This window comes from Quercus robur, chromosome 2, assembly GCF_932294415.1.
Source record: "Quercus robur chromosome 2, dhQueRobu3.1, whole genome shotgun sequence".
Lineage (NCBI taxonomy): Eukaryota > Viridiplantae > Streptophyta > Magnoliopsida > Fagales > Fagaceae > Quercus > Quercus robur.
In genome coordinates, this window is record NC_065535.1 from 9975963 (window position 1) to 9993304 (window position 17342).

The 17342-nt window shown below is 31.4% G+C and overlaps 2 protein-coding genes across 2 annotated transcripts; both read left to right on the forward strand.

Annotated features, from left to right (window-relative positions):
* Positions 1–230: 230 nt before the first annotated feature.
* On the forward strand, positions 231–5794 carry LOC126712268 (phenylcoumaran benzylic ether reductase Betv6-like). The gene is made up of 6 exons (XM_050411534.1): positions 231–418; positions 544–682; positions 3104–3119; positions 4677–4942; positions 5286–5489; positions 5625–5794. The coding sequence occupies exons 1-6, from the start codon at positions 236–238 to the stop codon at positions 5789–5791; spliced, it is 975 nt and encodes a 324-aa protein (XP_050267491.1). The 5' UTR covers positions 231–235; the 3' UTR covers positions 5792–5794.
* Positions 5795–12767: 6973 nt separating this feature from the next.
* On the forward strand, positions 12768–16607 carry LOC126712269 (eugenol synthase 2-like). Its single transcript, XM_050411535.1, has 5 exons — positions 12768–13031; positions 13161–13295; positions 15407–15644; positions 15994–16197; positions 16344–16607. Exons 1-5 carry the CDS (start codon positions 12852–12854, stop codon positions 16508–16510), a joined length of 924 nt encoding a protein of 307 aa, XP_050267492.1. The 5' UTR covers positions 12768–12851; the 3' UTR covers positions 16511–16607.
* The last annotated feature ends 735 nt before the right edge of the window (positions 16608–17342 follow it).

Below are 17342 nucleotides of genomic sequence, written 5' to 3' on the forward strand. Positions count from 1 at the left end.
CTCTTTGTTTAAATATAGAAAGAAAAAAAAAATTGTCCATCTTTTTCATCAAGCAAACGTGTACCAACAATAGGCCTATTATTGTAACTGCACACCCCTTACCTCTTCAATAAATAGCTTGACATTTCACAACGCTTCCATACACTCTACTTTCTTCTTTGCCATCTCTCTGCTACTACCAGTTCTTGTAAATTTCCCTTTTTAGTGCGCGCACCAAAAAAAAAAAAAAAATCAAATGGCTCAGAAAAGCAAGATTTTGATAATTGGAGGCACAGGCTACATAGGAAAATTCATAGTGGAAGCAAGCGCAAAGGCTGGTCATCCCACCATTGTTCTGGTCAGAGAGAGCACAGTCTCTGATCCTGTTAAGGGAAAACTTGTTGAGAATTTCAAGAACTTGGGTGTCACTTTGCTCCACGTACGTATATTAATTTATCTCTGCATGCATGTGTTTTTGTGTGTTTTATATATGCTAGATGGGTTGGTTTTGTTTGTGGTAAAAGTTTGATGATGGTGTTAAAAAAAAAAAAAATGGGAATGCAGGGAGATCTTCACGACCATGGGAACTTGGTGAAAGCAATTAAGCAAGTGGACGTGGTGATATCAACCGTGGGTCACGGGCAATTACAAGATGAGTTCAAGATCATTGATGCCATTAAAGAAGCTGGTAACGTTAAGGTTCGTATTTTTAAATTACTCAAACTTTGTAGTTTGAAACCCTTTAATCTAAAATTTCATTCCATCATATTTTTTTTTTCCCTAAATAATTTGTAAAATTTCATTTTTAATTTGCTCAGCAACTTGGCTTAAAAATAGATTCTAAAGGCTAGTAAAGTTGTTTTTAGGATCAAGATAAAGAAAACCCTTTTGTAATTGAGAAATGATATGTCTACAATATTTTTACAACAAATTCTAAGTGGCAAGTTGTTACTGGTTGTTATTGTTGAGATCAAAAAGTAATTTTAGTGTTAGTCTCAAATTTGAACCAATAACAACTAACCACATGTGATTTGTTATAAAAATATTGTAGATGTAGCATCTCTCTAATGAAAATAATGATGCTACTACGGTTGTTATAATTATTACTTGGACATTTTCGTCACCAATTAATCTGAGTTTTAATATTTTTATTTTAAAATTGTTGAATAAGGTCCATTCCGATTGGTGTAGAATAGAATTTCTATTAACGATTGAACATATATAAGGTGATATTCCAATCTAAATTTATCACCTTATTACAGGTTATGATCGGTGGAAAAAAAAAATTAAATTAGAACTAATTTAATGAAAATAATGTATACGTAACATTTTCTATAATTAATGAAAAAAAAAAACAGAGGATTAAAGTGGTTTTTTATTATTATTGAAAAATGCTAAATCTACAATATTTTCATAATACTTTTACAACAAATATTATATAAAAGGCTGTTATTAGTTACTATTAGTGGGTAAAAAAAACAATTTCAATTGTAAATTCAAATCAAAACTAGTAACAATCCGCTATTTAATATTTGTTGTGAAAGTTTTGTGAAATTGTTATGGCTCTTGTTATAAGCACATGTATAATTTACATCACGAGAAATGCTATATTTATTATATTTTCACAACAAATAATAAGTAAATAATTGTCACTAGTTGTTATTAGTGGATAAAAAAATAATTTCAGTGATTAATTCAAATTAAAACTAATAATAACTCACCATCTAAAATTTGTTGTAAAATTATTACGGTGTCTCACTTTTCTTTATACAACCAGCAAATATGTTTATTATAATATTTTTTTTCGTTGTGTTCTGATCAGTCAGTAGTCAATATTACTCATTAGTGTGTGTATATATATAAATATTATGTATATATTCTACAAAACCAATAATATATTATTCCCATCATCACTTCGGTTGTGTGTATGTTTAAATTTTACAGGTAGGGATCCACCATGACTTTATAATTATAACTTTGTATATATAAAAATTAATTCTGACAGATAGATATATTATATATTTTTTTATACGTTCATGGTTGGGGTGGAAATTTGAAATCTTGAATATTTTCTTTAAAAATATTGTTGTAAAACTCTTGTTTATATATATATATATATATATATATATATGAGATGGGTTCAAGTTACACCTGGTGTAACTCTTTAGAGTTACACCTTTTTTAAGCCATTGGATTTAAGGAGATCCAACGGTCAGAAAAAGACCCTCATTAATGCTAATTTTCTAATTGATCTCATTTATTATCCATTATTCAATACATTCCATACTTATTTCTGAACCCAAAAAAGGTTATAAGTATGACTCTTTCTCTCTCCACTGCATCTCTCTCTCTCTTTCTTGTTGCACGTTTCTCTCTCTATTTCCTCCACCGCTCTTCCACCTCTAAGGCCAGGTTGCCGGTAGCAACAACAAAAAAAAGTCACAGCCACTGGAGTTTGTTGAATAACACAACCATTGCTTTTAGCGAAGTCTTAAAACAAAAGGCCACAGCTGCTGGACTGTGTTCATCATTAGCGAAGTCTTAAAACAATAATCAAATGCAGCTTGTTCACAAACCAGCGAAGCGAGATTTTAATATCTATTAAAATAATATTTGGATTTCAAGATTATGCACTTTTTTGCTTTCATTTAACAAAAAAACAAGAGGAACGCAAAACTTTCACCATCTCGTAAAACAAAAAACTGAGCTGGAGATGGGGATAATTCGTAAGTCTTCCACAAAATTTGGAGATTGATTAGCAAATTTTTCTTTCCACAAAATTTGGGGCAAGAAAGCGGTATACTTTAATTCAATCAAATTGAAGCACAAAAGGGTTCTTTATTTATATTATATCAATAAGTCCAAACACTAAACCTAAGAAATGTGTTGGATAATGAGGATTCAAATTTGATCAGATCTGGATACAAGTTAAATTGAATAAAATTCAAGAATTAGATTAGGTTAGAATAAATTGCAAAACTTATGATGCTTAGTTGTTCTAGAAACGTGGAGATAGAGCACTGGGTGTGTTTTTTTTTTTTTTTTTTTTTTTGCTGCCAATGACTTGGCAATGGAAGTGAAGACTAAAGAGCCGTGGAGGAGATAGAGAGAGAAACGTGCAAAGAGAAAGAGAGAGAGACGTGCAGTGGAGAGAGAAAGAGTCATACTTATAACCTTTTTTGGGTTCAGAAATAAGTATGGAATGTATTGAATAATGGATAATAAATGAGATCAATTAGAAAATTAGCATTAATGAGGGTATTTTTCTGACCGTTGGATCTCCTTAAATCCAATGACTTAAAAAAGGCTTGAACCTATCTCTATATATATATATATATATATATATATAGATAGATTGAAGTTACACCTGGTGTAACTTCATAGGAGTTACACATTTTTTGGATCATTGATTTGTATTCAATCTAATGGTGAAAAAAAAGTCATGGTCATGTCATTATTATTCCCTAGAAATTAGTAATTAAGTCATTAACTCTTCTTATTAAAAATAGAAAAATAAAAAAACAGCATTAACTCTCTACTCTCCATCATTAGCTTCATCTTCATTAACTCTCACGCAATCTTTGTGTAATAATTCTTTATGATGAATTAACACAAAGGCAATTGAAAGTTTCCCAACTGATGGGAATCATTCCTCATTCTCCAGCAACATCTTCTTGATTAGCATACAATTTGAGTACACACCACCACATGTAGTTCAATAGAAAACATTTTATGTTGCTAATGGAAAACAAGTCCAATAGAGTGGAAAACATATTCAATTTTTAGATGCTAACCCTCTCTCTCTCTCTCTCCTCCACGCACTATTTTTCTCACCGCGAATTAATTGTTTAACGGCTATTGATGAGTATTGATTAATTGGCCATTGATTTTTCTTTTTGTTCAAATTATTATTTTTATATAAACCGATTTTTTTTTACTTAATTTCTTGCACAAATTTTGAATAGAAACGAAATAAGGTAAAATTAGACTTATATTCTATAAATTAAACCAAGAAAACAAGTACTTCTTCTAATTAGAACAAACTTGGGTCAAAATGGATGATGATCGTACCCAACACAAGAAATGCATGTCCCTTGTTTTTATTTGTGCTAAAGAGGAACGATCATTGTGGCTGTACTAGATACAAACCATGTGAGAGAGGGAGAAAAGATGAAGATGAAGATGATGATGGACAGAGAGTTAATGCTTTTTTTTTTTTTTTTTTTTTATATTTTTAATAAAAAGAGTTAATAACTTATTTACTAATTTCTAGGGAACAATAATGATATGACCATGACTTTTTCTTCACCCTTAGATCTAATACAAATCAATGGTCCAAAAAATGTGTAACTCTTATGAAGTTACATCTAGTGTAACTTGAACCCATCTTATATATATATATATATATATATATATTATGTAATTAAAGTAACACAACTCATATTTATTATCATGTCAATTTGGGTATTAGCAAAAAATAAAATAAAAATCATGTCAATTTGAGCTATAGTAAAATTGGTATATTTTTTTTCTCGACAACCAAAAAATTGGTATTAGTTATAGCAACCTAGTAGGTTAAATTTCCATACCACACCGTGAGAAAGTATAATAATAATAAATAAAAAAGTTCTGATTGTATAATTACTTTTTGGAATTTAGCAAACAAATTTTGTTGAAAAAGTGTTATAGTTATTCAGAGATTCTATTTGTTGTTTTGTTTTTCAGAGATTCTACCCATCTGAATTCGGAAATGATGTGGACCGTGTCCATGCTGTGGAGCCAGCGAAGAGTGCATTTGCTGCCAAGGCCAAAATCCGACGTGCCATTGAGGCTGAAGGCATTCCCTACACTTATGTCTCGTCCAACTATTTTGCTGACTATTTTCTTCCTACCTTGGCGCAGCCAGGAGCCACTACTCCTCCTAGAGACAAAGTCATTATCCCCGGAGATGGAAATCCCAAGGGTAACTAACAACTTCTTTAAGTGCTCTCCATCAACATTTTGCATTATCAAGATGTGTAACATGTGTATCTATGCTTGCCAAACATGACATATATTTAAGACTTTTCATTCCGAGTATCTCTATTTGGTAAACATAATGTCATGTCATTTAAATCAGTTATCATTCCTTATTTGGTGGAATTAAATTTTAAATGATGTGCCTACATATATAAAAAGTGGACTATCTTAATTTTGAAGTAAATGGAGATGAGTGTAAGCTGAAACTGAATGATCTTAATTGTATTGCTATAATAAGAGATGTATAATACTATTTGACTTTGTGTTGCTTTGAACTCTCATTGCAGCAATTTTTAACAAGGAAAGTGACATTGGAACCTATACCATCAGATCTGTGGATGATCCAAGAGCATTGAACAAGATACTCTATCTCAAGCCTCCCGGAAACATTTACTCACTCAATGAGCTTGTTGCCCTTTGGGAGAAGAAGATTGGAAAAACTGTAGAGAAAATCTATATTCCGGAGGAAAAGTTTTTGGAGGACATCAAAGGTCAGTGGGAAATCTGTCCAAAATTCCAAGGATGCTATGCTATTGTTATGTTCTTTAACATTAGAATTTTTAACATTGGGAAAGAGCAAAACATTGGTTAATTAATATGTTTTTGATCTTGGTGCATATTTGCAGAGGCCCCATTTCCAATCAATGGGAAATTGTCAGTCTTCTACTCAGTCTTTGTGAAGGGTGATCACACTAACTTTGAAATTGAGCCATCATTTGGTGTGGAGGCTTCCCAGCTATACCCAGATGTCAATTACACATCTGTGGAAGAATGCCTCAACCAATTTGTTTGAAAAATTAAGCCCTAGCTCTTGTTATTATTTAAGATAAACAATTATAGTTCTCTTTAACCATATCGTGAAGAACCATAATCTACTCGATTTGAGTAATGTATTTTCTATTTACAATACACGTCTTTCATATTTCTTGTGGTCTATTCTCTCTCATCTAGTCATCTTCTCTATGTTGTTGAAGAGTAATAATGATATCAGAGAATCAATGGAGAAAAAGGACATGAGGTTGGTTTGAGTGGTTAAAACCTATTGTATGAATGATTTTATTGTGGCAAGGGCGGCTATCTAAATTCACTCCAGATCATTCGCATCAACTTGTACAAAAATTTCTATTTATTTTAGCATAAAAACCTACTTTTTTATTATTTTTTAATTTGAAAACATTTTATCTTTATTACACTAAATTTCATTAAAATGTTATTTATTTATCTCTCTCTCTCTCTCTCTCTCTCTCTGAATAAAGAAGTACTCAAAAATAGATTTGCATGTGAACAATAATTGTGTATATTTACCTAGTTATTGTAGTTATAATCTAAAATTTACACAAGTTTACATGAACTAATGTGGGTGATTATTGGAGTTAAATAATGTGCAAAATTTAACCCTTATACTATTATACATGGACTAATCTGATTGCTCTAAGTTTTTCAATAGAGATGTATAGGTTCCAATTCCCTTTTCCCAAGGTAGTCAAAGGGATTGTAGGACCTAAGGCGATGTTTAAATTGAGGTATTTTATGTATTTAATTTAATTTAATAACATATATATATTTTAACTTAAAATTTATAATTCTAATTTGTTTAGATGCAAAAAATTTTAGTTTTTTTTTAATGAATTTCTTGTTCATATGTAAGTTGTCCATCTAAATTTTTTTATAACTTAAAAAAAAAAAAGAAAAAATCGTTTTTGAGATTTCCATCTTTTTTTATTTATTATTATATTGTGTTTATTACTAGTAATAAATTATCTAGAGAACCCTTTTGAAACTTAAATTTTTCATGAAATATTTTTATTTTATTTTATTAACAACTAGTATATATATATATATATATATAAAGCTACAAATTTTTTTTAAAGGGTTTTTGGCTTCCTAAGGGGCTGATGAATGTTCTGCTTCTTCCCCCGAATAGGAGAAAAAAAAAAAGAAGGTATTTAAATGGGTTCTCCTAGGATTTTGAGAATGTGAATAAGAATGGAATTTGGAAAGGAATTGGTGACACACCATATGAGTAATGTCACCCTATTAGTGTCTGGTCATGAGAATTTTCAGTAATTGAGATAGATCTTAATTCACCTTGCAATGGATTAAACGTGGACTGTAATGCACTTAAGGAACTATAACATAGATTTTAAATCAACAGTTAATAATTCTCAATAAAATTAGGCATGCTCATTAATTAAAAAAAAAATTGACTTGATCTTCAAATAAATCATATAGATAACCTCATAAAAAATAAATGACCAAATATGTCAAAGTAAATGGACCCGAATAAATGGCATGCTTGATCAAAAAGTTACAAAATGGTACCAATTTCCCATGAAAACTATACTTAAAATTTAGAATGCATTATGTGGGGACTATGGCCCAAAATAATGTTTTGGGCCTTGGGCCTTATCCAAGGGCACTAATAAGTCCGAGGAGAGAAACATGACTTAGATTATCTACGTTATAAGCTTCTTTAGTGGGAGACAAAGAGAAGAAGGTTCGAGGAGGAACTCCTCCTCGGACACAACAAACCCAGGCCAAGTTTATATTTAAGCAGTTGAAGTACGTCCCCTCAACACGTGAAAGAGAAGAAAACTCAAAATATCTAAGGAAAAGCTGCTACCATCACATTAAATGCATTGCAGCTACTTTTCTGACCGCATTAATGTGGAGAAGACCCCCGAACAGTGTTGCCTTGGCTACCGCAACTTACAGAAGACTGAAAGGGGTGTCTGGTGGGATGAGTGCTCAAGTGGGGGTCCAGGTGATCAACAAGTGTAAGGTCCAGATGATCAGGAAGAGCCTATATAATGCGGAAAAACCCCCATGAAGAGGGGATAGTGAAAAAGAGAAAGAGAATACTGTTGCATGTAAAAAACCTAATGCGGTGATCTGTATTCATAAGTAAAATTCTAGTCTCCTCGAACGGAAGGTCCTTTGATCATAATAGCTCTTATTCGTATCTGATTGCTTCTTAATCCCATGCAAGCCGTTGCTCAACTCATTTAAACCTAGTTGTTTGACCCATACTCTACAAAATTTATTGTATTGGGCTCTTTGGACCAAGATTCCTTACAGTTCGGGCTTGAGCTCCAAACTTTGTCCCTACACATTACATAGAAAATTGTATATTTTTTTTAACCGTTAAAATGCAAAGTAGGTAATTTCCTTCAATTCGTGATATCTCATTCAAACCAGTTTTGAATTTTGCCCATGACCAATCAAATTAAATGGATTTTCACAATCTTAAACATAGCTCCAAAATTAATCCAATCACATGGTTAGATTTCAATTAGAGCTCAATTAAATTTAGTCAACCACATAAAATTGATGAAAATCAACAAACAATATGGTCTGCCTTATAAAAAAAAAAGTCTAATTTTTTTTTTTTTTTTTGAGAAGCTAAAATGGTAACTTTAATAGTTTTTTTTTTTTTTTTTTTTAGAGAGAGTTTCAACCTATGACGTCCGCTTTTGATGATAGCTCTTTATCATCAGACCAGAACACCAATCAGTTTTCGGTGTAGGCCGGGATTGAACTCCAAATCTCTTATACAACCATCAGAGACTTTACCAGTTGGGCTAGTTGGAACCCATAGTTAAAACCATGAAATCCTTCATTTTTAGGCTAAAACTTCTATTAAAATTTAGAGTCGAATAAAATACGGTATCAACAACACTAAAATTAAAAAAAAAAAAAAAAAAAAAAAAAGTAACGCATGGATTAGTTAATCTATATATATATTAAGAGAATTCAGAAAGTTAGTTATTACTTTTTTTCTGTCAAAAATACCCTTAAATTAATTAACCAAAAACTTAAAAATGGGGTTAAAATAGTAAATTGAGAAAAAAAAGGTTTGTTATTGCTTTTTTTATTGTCAAAAATACCCCTACCTAAAACTTAAAAATGGGGTTAAAATAGTAAATTGACAAAAATAATAAATTTTTACTTCTACGTTGAAATGTTTTCCTGCTTCTAATAAACTCCTACATTTACGTTGATTTAAATTCCTACTTCTACTCACTAACTCCCTACAAAATAGGATTACTCTTTTATTAGTTTTAAAACTCCTCCAATTTACAAAACTCACCTCACGTATCCATATATTAAGAGGATTCAGAAAGTTAGTTATTGTTTTTTTTCCTGTCAAAAATACCCTTAAATTAATTAACCAATAACTTAAAGATGGGGTTAAAATAGTAAATTGGAAAAAGAAAGTTAATTATTACTTTTTTTTACTGTCAAAAATACCCCTACCTAAAACTTAGAAATGGGGTTAAAATAGTAAATTAACAAAAATAATAAATTCTTACTTCTATGTTGAAATACCTTCCTACTTTTAATAAACTCCTACTTTGTAGGTTCCAGTTAGCTCCACTGGTAAAGTCTCTGATGGTTGTATAAGAAATCTGGGGTTCAATCCCCGCCTACACTAAAAACTGATTGGTGTCTTGGTCGGATGATAAAAGAGCTATCATCAGGAGCGGACGTCATAGGTTGAAACTCTCTAAAAAAAAAATAATAATAAACTCCTACTTTTACGTTAATTTAAATTCCTATTTCTACTCACTAACTCCCTACAAAATAGGATTACTTTTTTGTTAGTTTTAAAACTCACCCCACATATTCATTTTTTTTTCCTTTTTTTTTTCAATTTAAAAAAAAAAAAAATTCATTACACACTTAAGTTTGTTTGTTTGTTTGTTTGTTTTTTTTTTTTTTTTTTTTTTTTTTGGTGATTGAAAAAAGTAGAAATCTCAAATTATAATAAATGCAAATTATTAATCTTTACCCAAAAAATAGAAGAGTTTCTAAGCACGCGCGTGACCATGTGCTTAGAGGTTAGTAATAGTATAATACTCTTTCAACAATAGGTAGTTTTTAGGTATTATGCCTTAAGTTCTTTGGCTAAATTCAAATATACGGTTATATTGAGCAATAAAATAGCCTATTATTAAGGCCTTTTGATCACCACAAGTTTGAATGATTCCCACTCTATGTCATGAATCTGTACCATAAGAGTGGATTTATACAAACGCTTGGCAAATAAAAGTTTTGCATAGTTAATCAATACTAGTCCTCTTTCAATAATGGTTAGTTTTTAGGTGTTCTTTCTTGTTGTCTCACTTTTTCAGCGTGAGCATGTGCTCAAAGGTTAGTAATAGTATAATACTCTTTCAACAATAGGTAGTTTTTAGGTATTATGCCTTAAGTTCTTTGGCTAAATTCAAATATACGGTTATATTGAGCAATAAAATAGCCTATTATTAAGGCCTTTTGATCACCATAAGTTTGCATGATTCCCACTCTATGTCATGAATCTGTACCATAAGAGTGGATTTATACAGACGCTTGGCGAATAAAAGTTTTGCATAGTTAATCAATACTAGTCCTCTTTCAATAATGGTTAGTTTTTAGGTGTTCTTTCTTGTTGCCTCACTTTTTCAATTAAATTCAAATATATGATTTTATTGATTAACATTTATCTATACTATATATAAGATGATTCCTCTCATTCAATTGGACTTTTATATGGTTCAAAAATATCCTCATTAATGAAAGGTAACTTCATTTAGAAATAGGGATCATAAATGTCAAATAAAAAATTTTATTTTGAATTCAAAAAAAGAACTCCTAAAATTTAGGATTTTTTTTTTCATGTTCAAAAAAGAAATTATAGTTGTGGAAGGGACGAATCTTTTCCCAATCAGGTATTGTCTGCTTTGGGAATGGGCCAAGGGCCGATACCACCTTCACGGATTTGCTCAATCCCACATTGGGGAGAGACACCTCCCACCCTTGCCTTATAAGTATTGAGCCTAAGGAAGGGTGTACTCAATGCTTATAAGACAAGGGTGGGAGGCGTCTCTCCCCGATTTGGGATTGAGCAAATTTGTGAGGGTGGTATCAGCCCTTGGCCCATTCCTAAAATGGACAAAACTTGATTGGAGAAAGATTTGTCCCTCCCACAACAGCTTATCTCTAAAGTTTATCATTTTTATTTGTTTGAAAAAAAATATTCCTAAATTATAATAGATGCAAATTATTAACCTTTACCCAAAAACAGTTATATTCAACTATGTATCTATGTTATGCCATGAATCCATAATATAAAAGTGGATTTGTACATTAAGAACAATTGAATTCAGCTATGTATTTGTGTTTTGTTATGAATCTATATCATAAAAGTGAATTTATACATGCGCTAAGAAAAGGAGCACTTGACATAGTCAATATCAGTATAATACTCATTCAACAGTGGGTAGTATTTAGGTATTGGGCCTTAAGTTTTTTGATTAAATTCAAATATATGGTTATATTGAGCAAAAAAATAGTCTATTATTAAAGCTTTTGTTAACAAGTGCATACATATTAAAATGTTTTCAAATTTTAATATTATATTAAATGATATTTTTATGAATTTTATTAACAAAGAATCATAAACACACAAATTAAGGAAATATTATGGAATTATTAACGAGTGTCATAAAGATAAAAATTAAGGAATAATAAAGGGTTCCTTAATTATTCCATAATTCGTGTATTTGTGACACTAATTAAGGGTTCAAAAAGAAATTTCGATGCGTTAGGGGTTCAAATTTAGTTATTAGTTATTGTAAGGACCTGGTCTGAACTTTTAACCCAACAAATGTATGGACTTAAGTCCAAAAAGCTCAAAACAATAAATTTGTAGAGAATGATTCTTAAATATTATTCTCAAAACTTTGCTACAAGTCTGGTTCTAGATTGCTACAGTGTTTCTTCCATTTTCTTTTTTCCTTTTTTCTCCTGCTTTAGAAGGAGGGTCTCTCCCATTATATAGCCCCCTTTGGGCTATCTTGATCCCACACTTGTTGATCATTTGAACTCTTACTTGAGTACCTGTCTCATCAGACACCTACTTTGGCTTTCTGTGAGTTGTGGTTGTCAAGGCAATACTGTTCAGAGGTCTTCTCCACATAAATGCGGCCAGAAAAGTAACTGCAGTGCATTTAATGCAGTGGTAGCAGCTTTTCCTTAGATATTTTTTGGGGTTTCCTTCTCTCTTGCACGTTTCTAGGGTACGTCCTTGTTACTGATGTTTCCTGGAAGGTCGCCTTGATCATTAGGATTTGTATTTGACCTATTCTTAGCCGGTCTGAGGAGACACTCCTCCTCGAACCACCTTCCCATCCATGCTCTGTTAGTAAAGTCTAACTCAAACCATTTTGTACTGCTTGGTGCTTGCTTGTCTTCGGATTACTTTCCTCCTCGAACAGGACCCAAGGCCCAATATGTGATTTGGGCCCCTAACCCCACAGTTATAATGTACATTTTTCACAAAAAAATATTTTGGGACTGAAAATCTAGTAAGAATTAAATAGAGGAAAAAAAATTTATTTTGAGAGAAAAATAGAGGATATTTATACATGAGAATTAAGAAGTTTGGGATAAAAATGAGTATTTCTATGAACACATAAAAATGCACAACTTTGTGTAACAACTCACCTGTTGTTGGTACACAATTTTTTTTTCTATATTTAAATAATTAGATTGGAACAAAGAGTTTGTAGTTGACCTGATCCTCCTGATATTTGTGGTACAAAATTATTCATTTTTATGTGTTCTTAGCATTACTCGATACAGAGGAGTAAGTCAACCACAAACTATTTGTTCCAATCTAATTATTTAAATATAGAAAAAAAAAAATGTACCAACAATAGGCCCACGGCCCAACTCAACTCATCCATAAATAAATTAGCTTGGTACTTCATTTAACAACACTTCCATAGACTTCACTTTCTTCTTTGCCCTCTCTCTGCTACTACCGGTTCTTGTAAACTTCCCTTCTTTAGCACAGAAGAAACATTCAAATGGCTCAGAGCAAGATTTTGTTAATCGGAGGCACAGGCTACATCGGAAAATTCCTCGTGGAAGCAAGCGCAAAGGCTGGCCATCCCACCTTTGTTCTGGTCAGAAAGAGCACACTCTCTGATCCCGTTAAGGGAAAACTCATTGAGAAATTCAAGAACTTGGGTGTCACTTTGCTCCAAGTATGTATATTATTTTCTCTCTGAATGTATGTGTTTGTGTGTGTGTGTGTGTGTGTTTGGCTAGATGGGTTGGTTTTGTTTGTAGAAAAAGTTTGATGATGGTGTTAAACAAAAAAAATGGGAATGCAGGGAGACCTTCACGACCATGGCAGTTTGGTGAGCGCAATTAAGCAAGCGGACGTGGTGATATCAACTGTGGGTCCAATGCAATTCGAAGATCAGCTCAAGATCATTGCTGCCATTAAAGAAGCTGGTAACGTTAAGGTTTGTATTTTTAAACTACTCAAACTTTGTAGTTTGAAACCCTTTTATCTAAAATTTCGTTCCTTCTTTTTTTTTTTCCTAAATAATTTTTAAAGTTTCAGTTTGAATTGGCTCAGCAACTTGGCTTAAAAATAGATTCTAAAGACTAAAGTTGTTCTTAGGATTAAGATAAAGAAAACCCTTTTGTGAATTCTGATGTTGTTGCTATAACCCATTAGCCATTTTCGTCACCAATTAATCAGAGTTTTAATATTTTTGTTTTAAAATTTTTTAATATGGTCCAATCTCAATTTATCACCTTATATACTTAATGAAAAAGAGAGAGGTTAAAGTGGCATTTCACAAAAAAAAAAAAATTTTTAAAAAAATTCTAGGAGAATTATACGGATTTGAAATTTGTTAATTTTCCTGCTATTTGTCTAGAGAAATATAATGAGTTTTGACAATAGGAAGAAAAATATCCAAGTAGGACCCCTCCACCATGACTTTAAAAATAGGAAAATATTTCTCTCTAAACAAACTTTGTCATTATCTTTTTATTGAATTTATTAAATTGAATTTATTGAATGTGAATTTTAAAAATTTAATTATTAGATTACATGTTTTTATTATATCTCTTACAAAATTTCAAAAATACCTAATATCAATAGTTATCTTATCAATTAAATGTTTAAATTTTAAGTTTTTATGATTTAAAATTAAGCACAAAAAATAAGTTTATTGATTAAATGGTAAATAATATCTTATTTGAATGAATATTGACAAACATGTTAAGAATATAAAAAACATACAATTTAATAATTAAAATTTTAAAATTCCCATTTCATAAAAATACAGGGACAAAATTTGAAAGGTTTTGGAGTTTGGAGAGAAACAACCCTTCAAATATCGGCCCTCATACCTGGCTCACGTCACACGTCATTACTCACAATAACCGCACCACAATAGGAAATGGGCCACGATTAAAAAATAAAAAGGGCCAATTCGGTGAGTTCTGAATCTTCTAGTCAGCACATTAGCGTGTGTGTATATTTAAAAATTACAGGTAGAGACCCCTCCGCCATGACCTTATAATTATAACTTTGTGTTTGTATATATATAAAAATTAATTCTGACATATATATTATGTTTTATATATATATATATATTCACGTTGAAATTTTAAATCCTAGATATTTTTATTAGAAATACTTATTAAGTTGCAAGACTTTTAATTATCTCTTCTTTATATATTAAGAAAATTTAGAAAGTTAGTTATTGTCTTTTTTTTTTTTTTTTTAAATACCTTTAATTCAATTAACTTATCATTATTTTTAAAACATAAAAATAAGGTTAAAATCATAAATTGATCAAAAAATTATAATAAAAAACTTACCCATGTTTATAAGACTACCCCTTGTTCTATAAAACTTCTCATTACCCCATGTACACAAGAACACAACCAAAACTACCCCCATGTTCCTATAAAAAAAATAAAAATAAAAAAAAAAATAAAAAAAAATAAAAAAAACTACCTCATAATCTAAATTAAAAAAAAAAAAAAAAAAAAAAAAAAAAAAAAAAAAACTTACAAAAAAAAAGAGCCTCATTGCATTTTATTTAAAATTTTAAGAAATCACTTAAAAGAATTCTTATATATGTCAATACAATAGTGTTAAGTTTTTCACTTTTAAACCCACCCGCGCATGCCCATCCTTTAAAACAAAGTCGAACACCTAATGTGCTTGCTTATTAATCACCTCAACCAATATCTCTATCTCTTGCAAGTCGCAACCAAACTCCAGTTCTCACGTATCACTATCACTGCCTGCCTCTTTCTCTCTCTGTTTCTTTTTGCATGTGAATCTCATCCATCTGACTATCTTTTTCTCTAAACTAATTTGATGATGATGTTTGTGATTGTGACTGTGATTGTGCATGTCATAGAACAAGAATATGGTGCAATTCAGCAGGTTAAATTTTCAATTCCACACGGTGGGAAAGTATAAAATAAAAATTTTTTTAAAATAAAATTTTCTGATTGTATAATTATTTTTTGGAATTTCATGGACAAATTTCATTGAAAAAGTTTACAATTATTAAGAGGTTTTATTGGTTGAGCTATTTTTTAGAGATTCTACCCATCTGAATTCGGAGTTGATGCGGACCGTAACAATGCTGTGGAGCCAGCGAAGAGTGCATTTGTTGCCAGGGCCAAAATCCGACGTGCCATTGAGGCTGAAGGCATTCCCTACACTTATGTCCCATGCCACTTCTTTGCTGCCTATTTTCTCCCTAACTTGGTACAGGCAGGAGCCACTGCTCCTCCTAGAGACAAAGTCATTATCCCTGGCGATGGGAATCCCAAGGGTAACTAGCAATTTCTTTAATTAAGCTCTTGATCGGCATTTTGCATTATCAAGACGTGTAAATGTATATCCATGCTTGCCAAACGCAACATTTAAGCCTTTTCATTCCGAGTATGTTTTTTTGGTGAATAGAATGTTACGTCATTTTAAGTCAGTTATCATTTTTTATTCGGTGGAATTAAATACTAAATTATGTGACAACATGCATGAAGTGGACTATCTTGTAATTTTGAAGCAAATGAAGAAGAGCGTGAGCTGAAACTGAATGATCTTAATTGTTATTCTATAGCTATGATAAGATATGTATACAATACTATATAACTATGTGTTGCTTTAAACTCTCCTCGCAGCAATTTTTAACAAGGAAGATGACATCGCAACCTATACCATTAGATCTGTGGATGACCCAAGAGCATTGAACAAGTTACTCTACATTAGGCCTCCCAAAAACATTTACTCATTGAATGAGCTTGTTGCCCTTTGGGAGAAGAAGATTGGCAAAACTCTTGAGAAAGTCTATGTTCCGGAGGAAAAGATTTTGAAGGACATCCAAGGTCAGTGAGAAAATATGTTCAAAAGTCCAAAGATGCTATGCTGTTTTTATGTTCTTTCATGTTATCTAACATTAGTATTTTTAACATTGGCAAGGAGCAAAAAATGGGTTAATTAATATGTTTTTGATGTTGGTCCATTTTTGCAGAGGCCCCAGTTCCACTTGATACGTTGTTGTCACTCAACCACTCAGCCTTTGTGAAGGGTGATCACACCAGCTTTGAAATTGAGCCATCATTTGGTGTGGAGGCTTCCCAGTTGTACCCAGATGTCAAATACACCACCGTGGAAGAATATCTCGACCAATTTGTTTGAGAAATATAGTCCCAGCTCTTGTTATTATTAAGATAAATAATTATAACCAATGTGTGAACATTGTGTGTGAAATTAAGAATGTTTGTACTTATTAGTATGTTGTTCTCTTTAACCTTATCGTGAAGAACCATAATATACTAATGAGTGATGCATTTTTCTCTTCACAGTATATGCTTGTAACTGAATGTCTTTTATATTTCTTGTGGTCTATTCTCTCTCTCACGTCTTCTCTTTATTGTTGAAGAGTAATAATAATATGGGAGAATCAATAAAGAAAAAGGAACAAGAGGTTTGGTTTGAATGGTTAAAACCTATTATACGAATGATTTTATTGTGCCAAGCGCCTTTAGTTAAATTAACACCTCTAAGTTTTTCAATAGAGACTTCCCAAGTTTCCAACCCCCTCTCTTCCATTTTAACAATCAAATTATTAAAAAAAAAAAAATGGTTTTGTTGTGGTAACTTATAATGGAATGGCCAAGATAGATTTGGGTTACTTAAACATGAGTGGAAGTTTTTCCACGTAAGTTATTGTTCTCTTACACTTGTTAACGTGCATAAAAGTACACATTAGTTATAATTTCACACACAATATTCACACATTGGTTATAACTTATAAGTTCTTCCAAAAAAGAACATACATATCATTTGCACAAGCATGGCCGCATAAGAGAGAGAGAGAGAGGGGGGGAGGGGGGTTATATTGTCATTGTCTATCACTCGATATGATTGTTAATTTTAATCATAGATAAAGTAATGGTACTCACGTTGTGGAAAGCGGAAAAGTTTGTTTGAAAAAAAAAAAAAAAAAAAATTATGTACGCAGAATTCG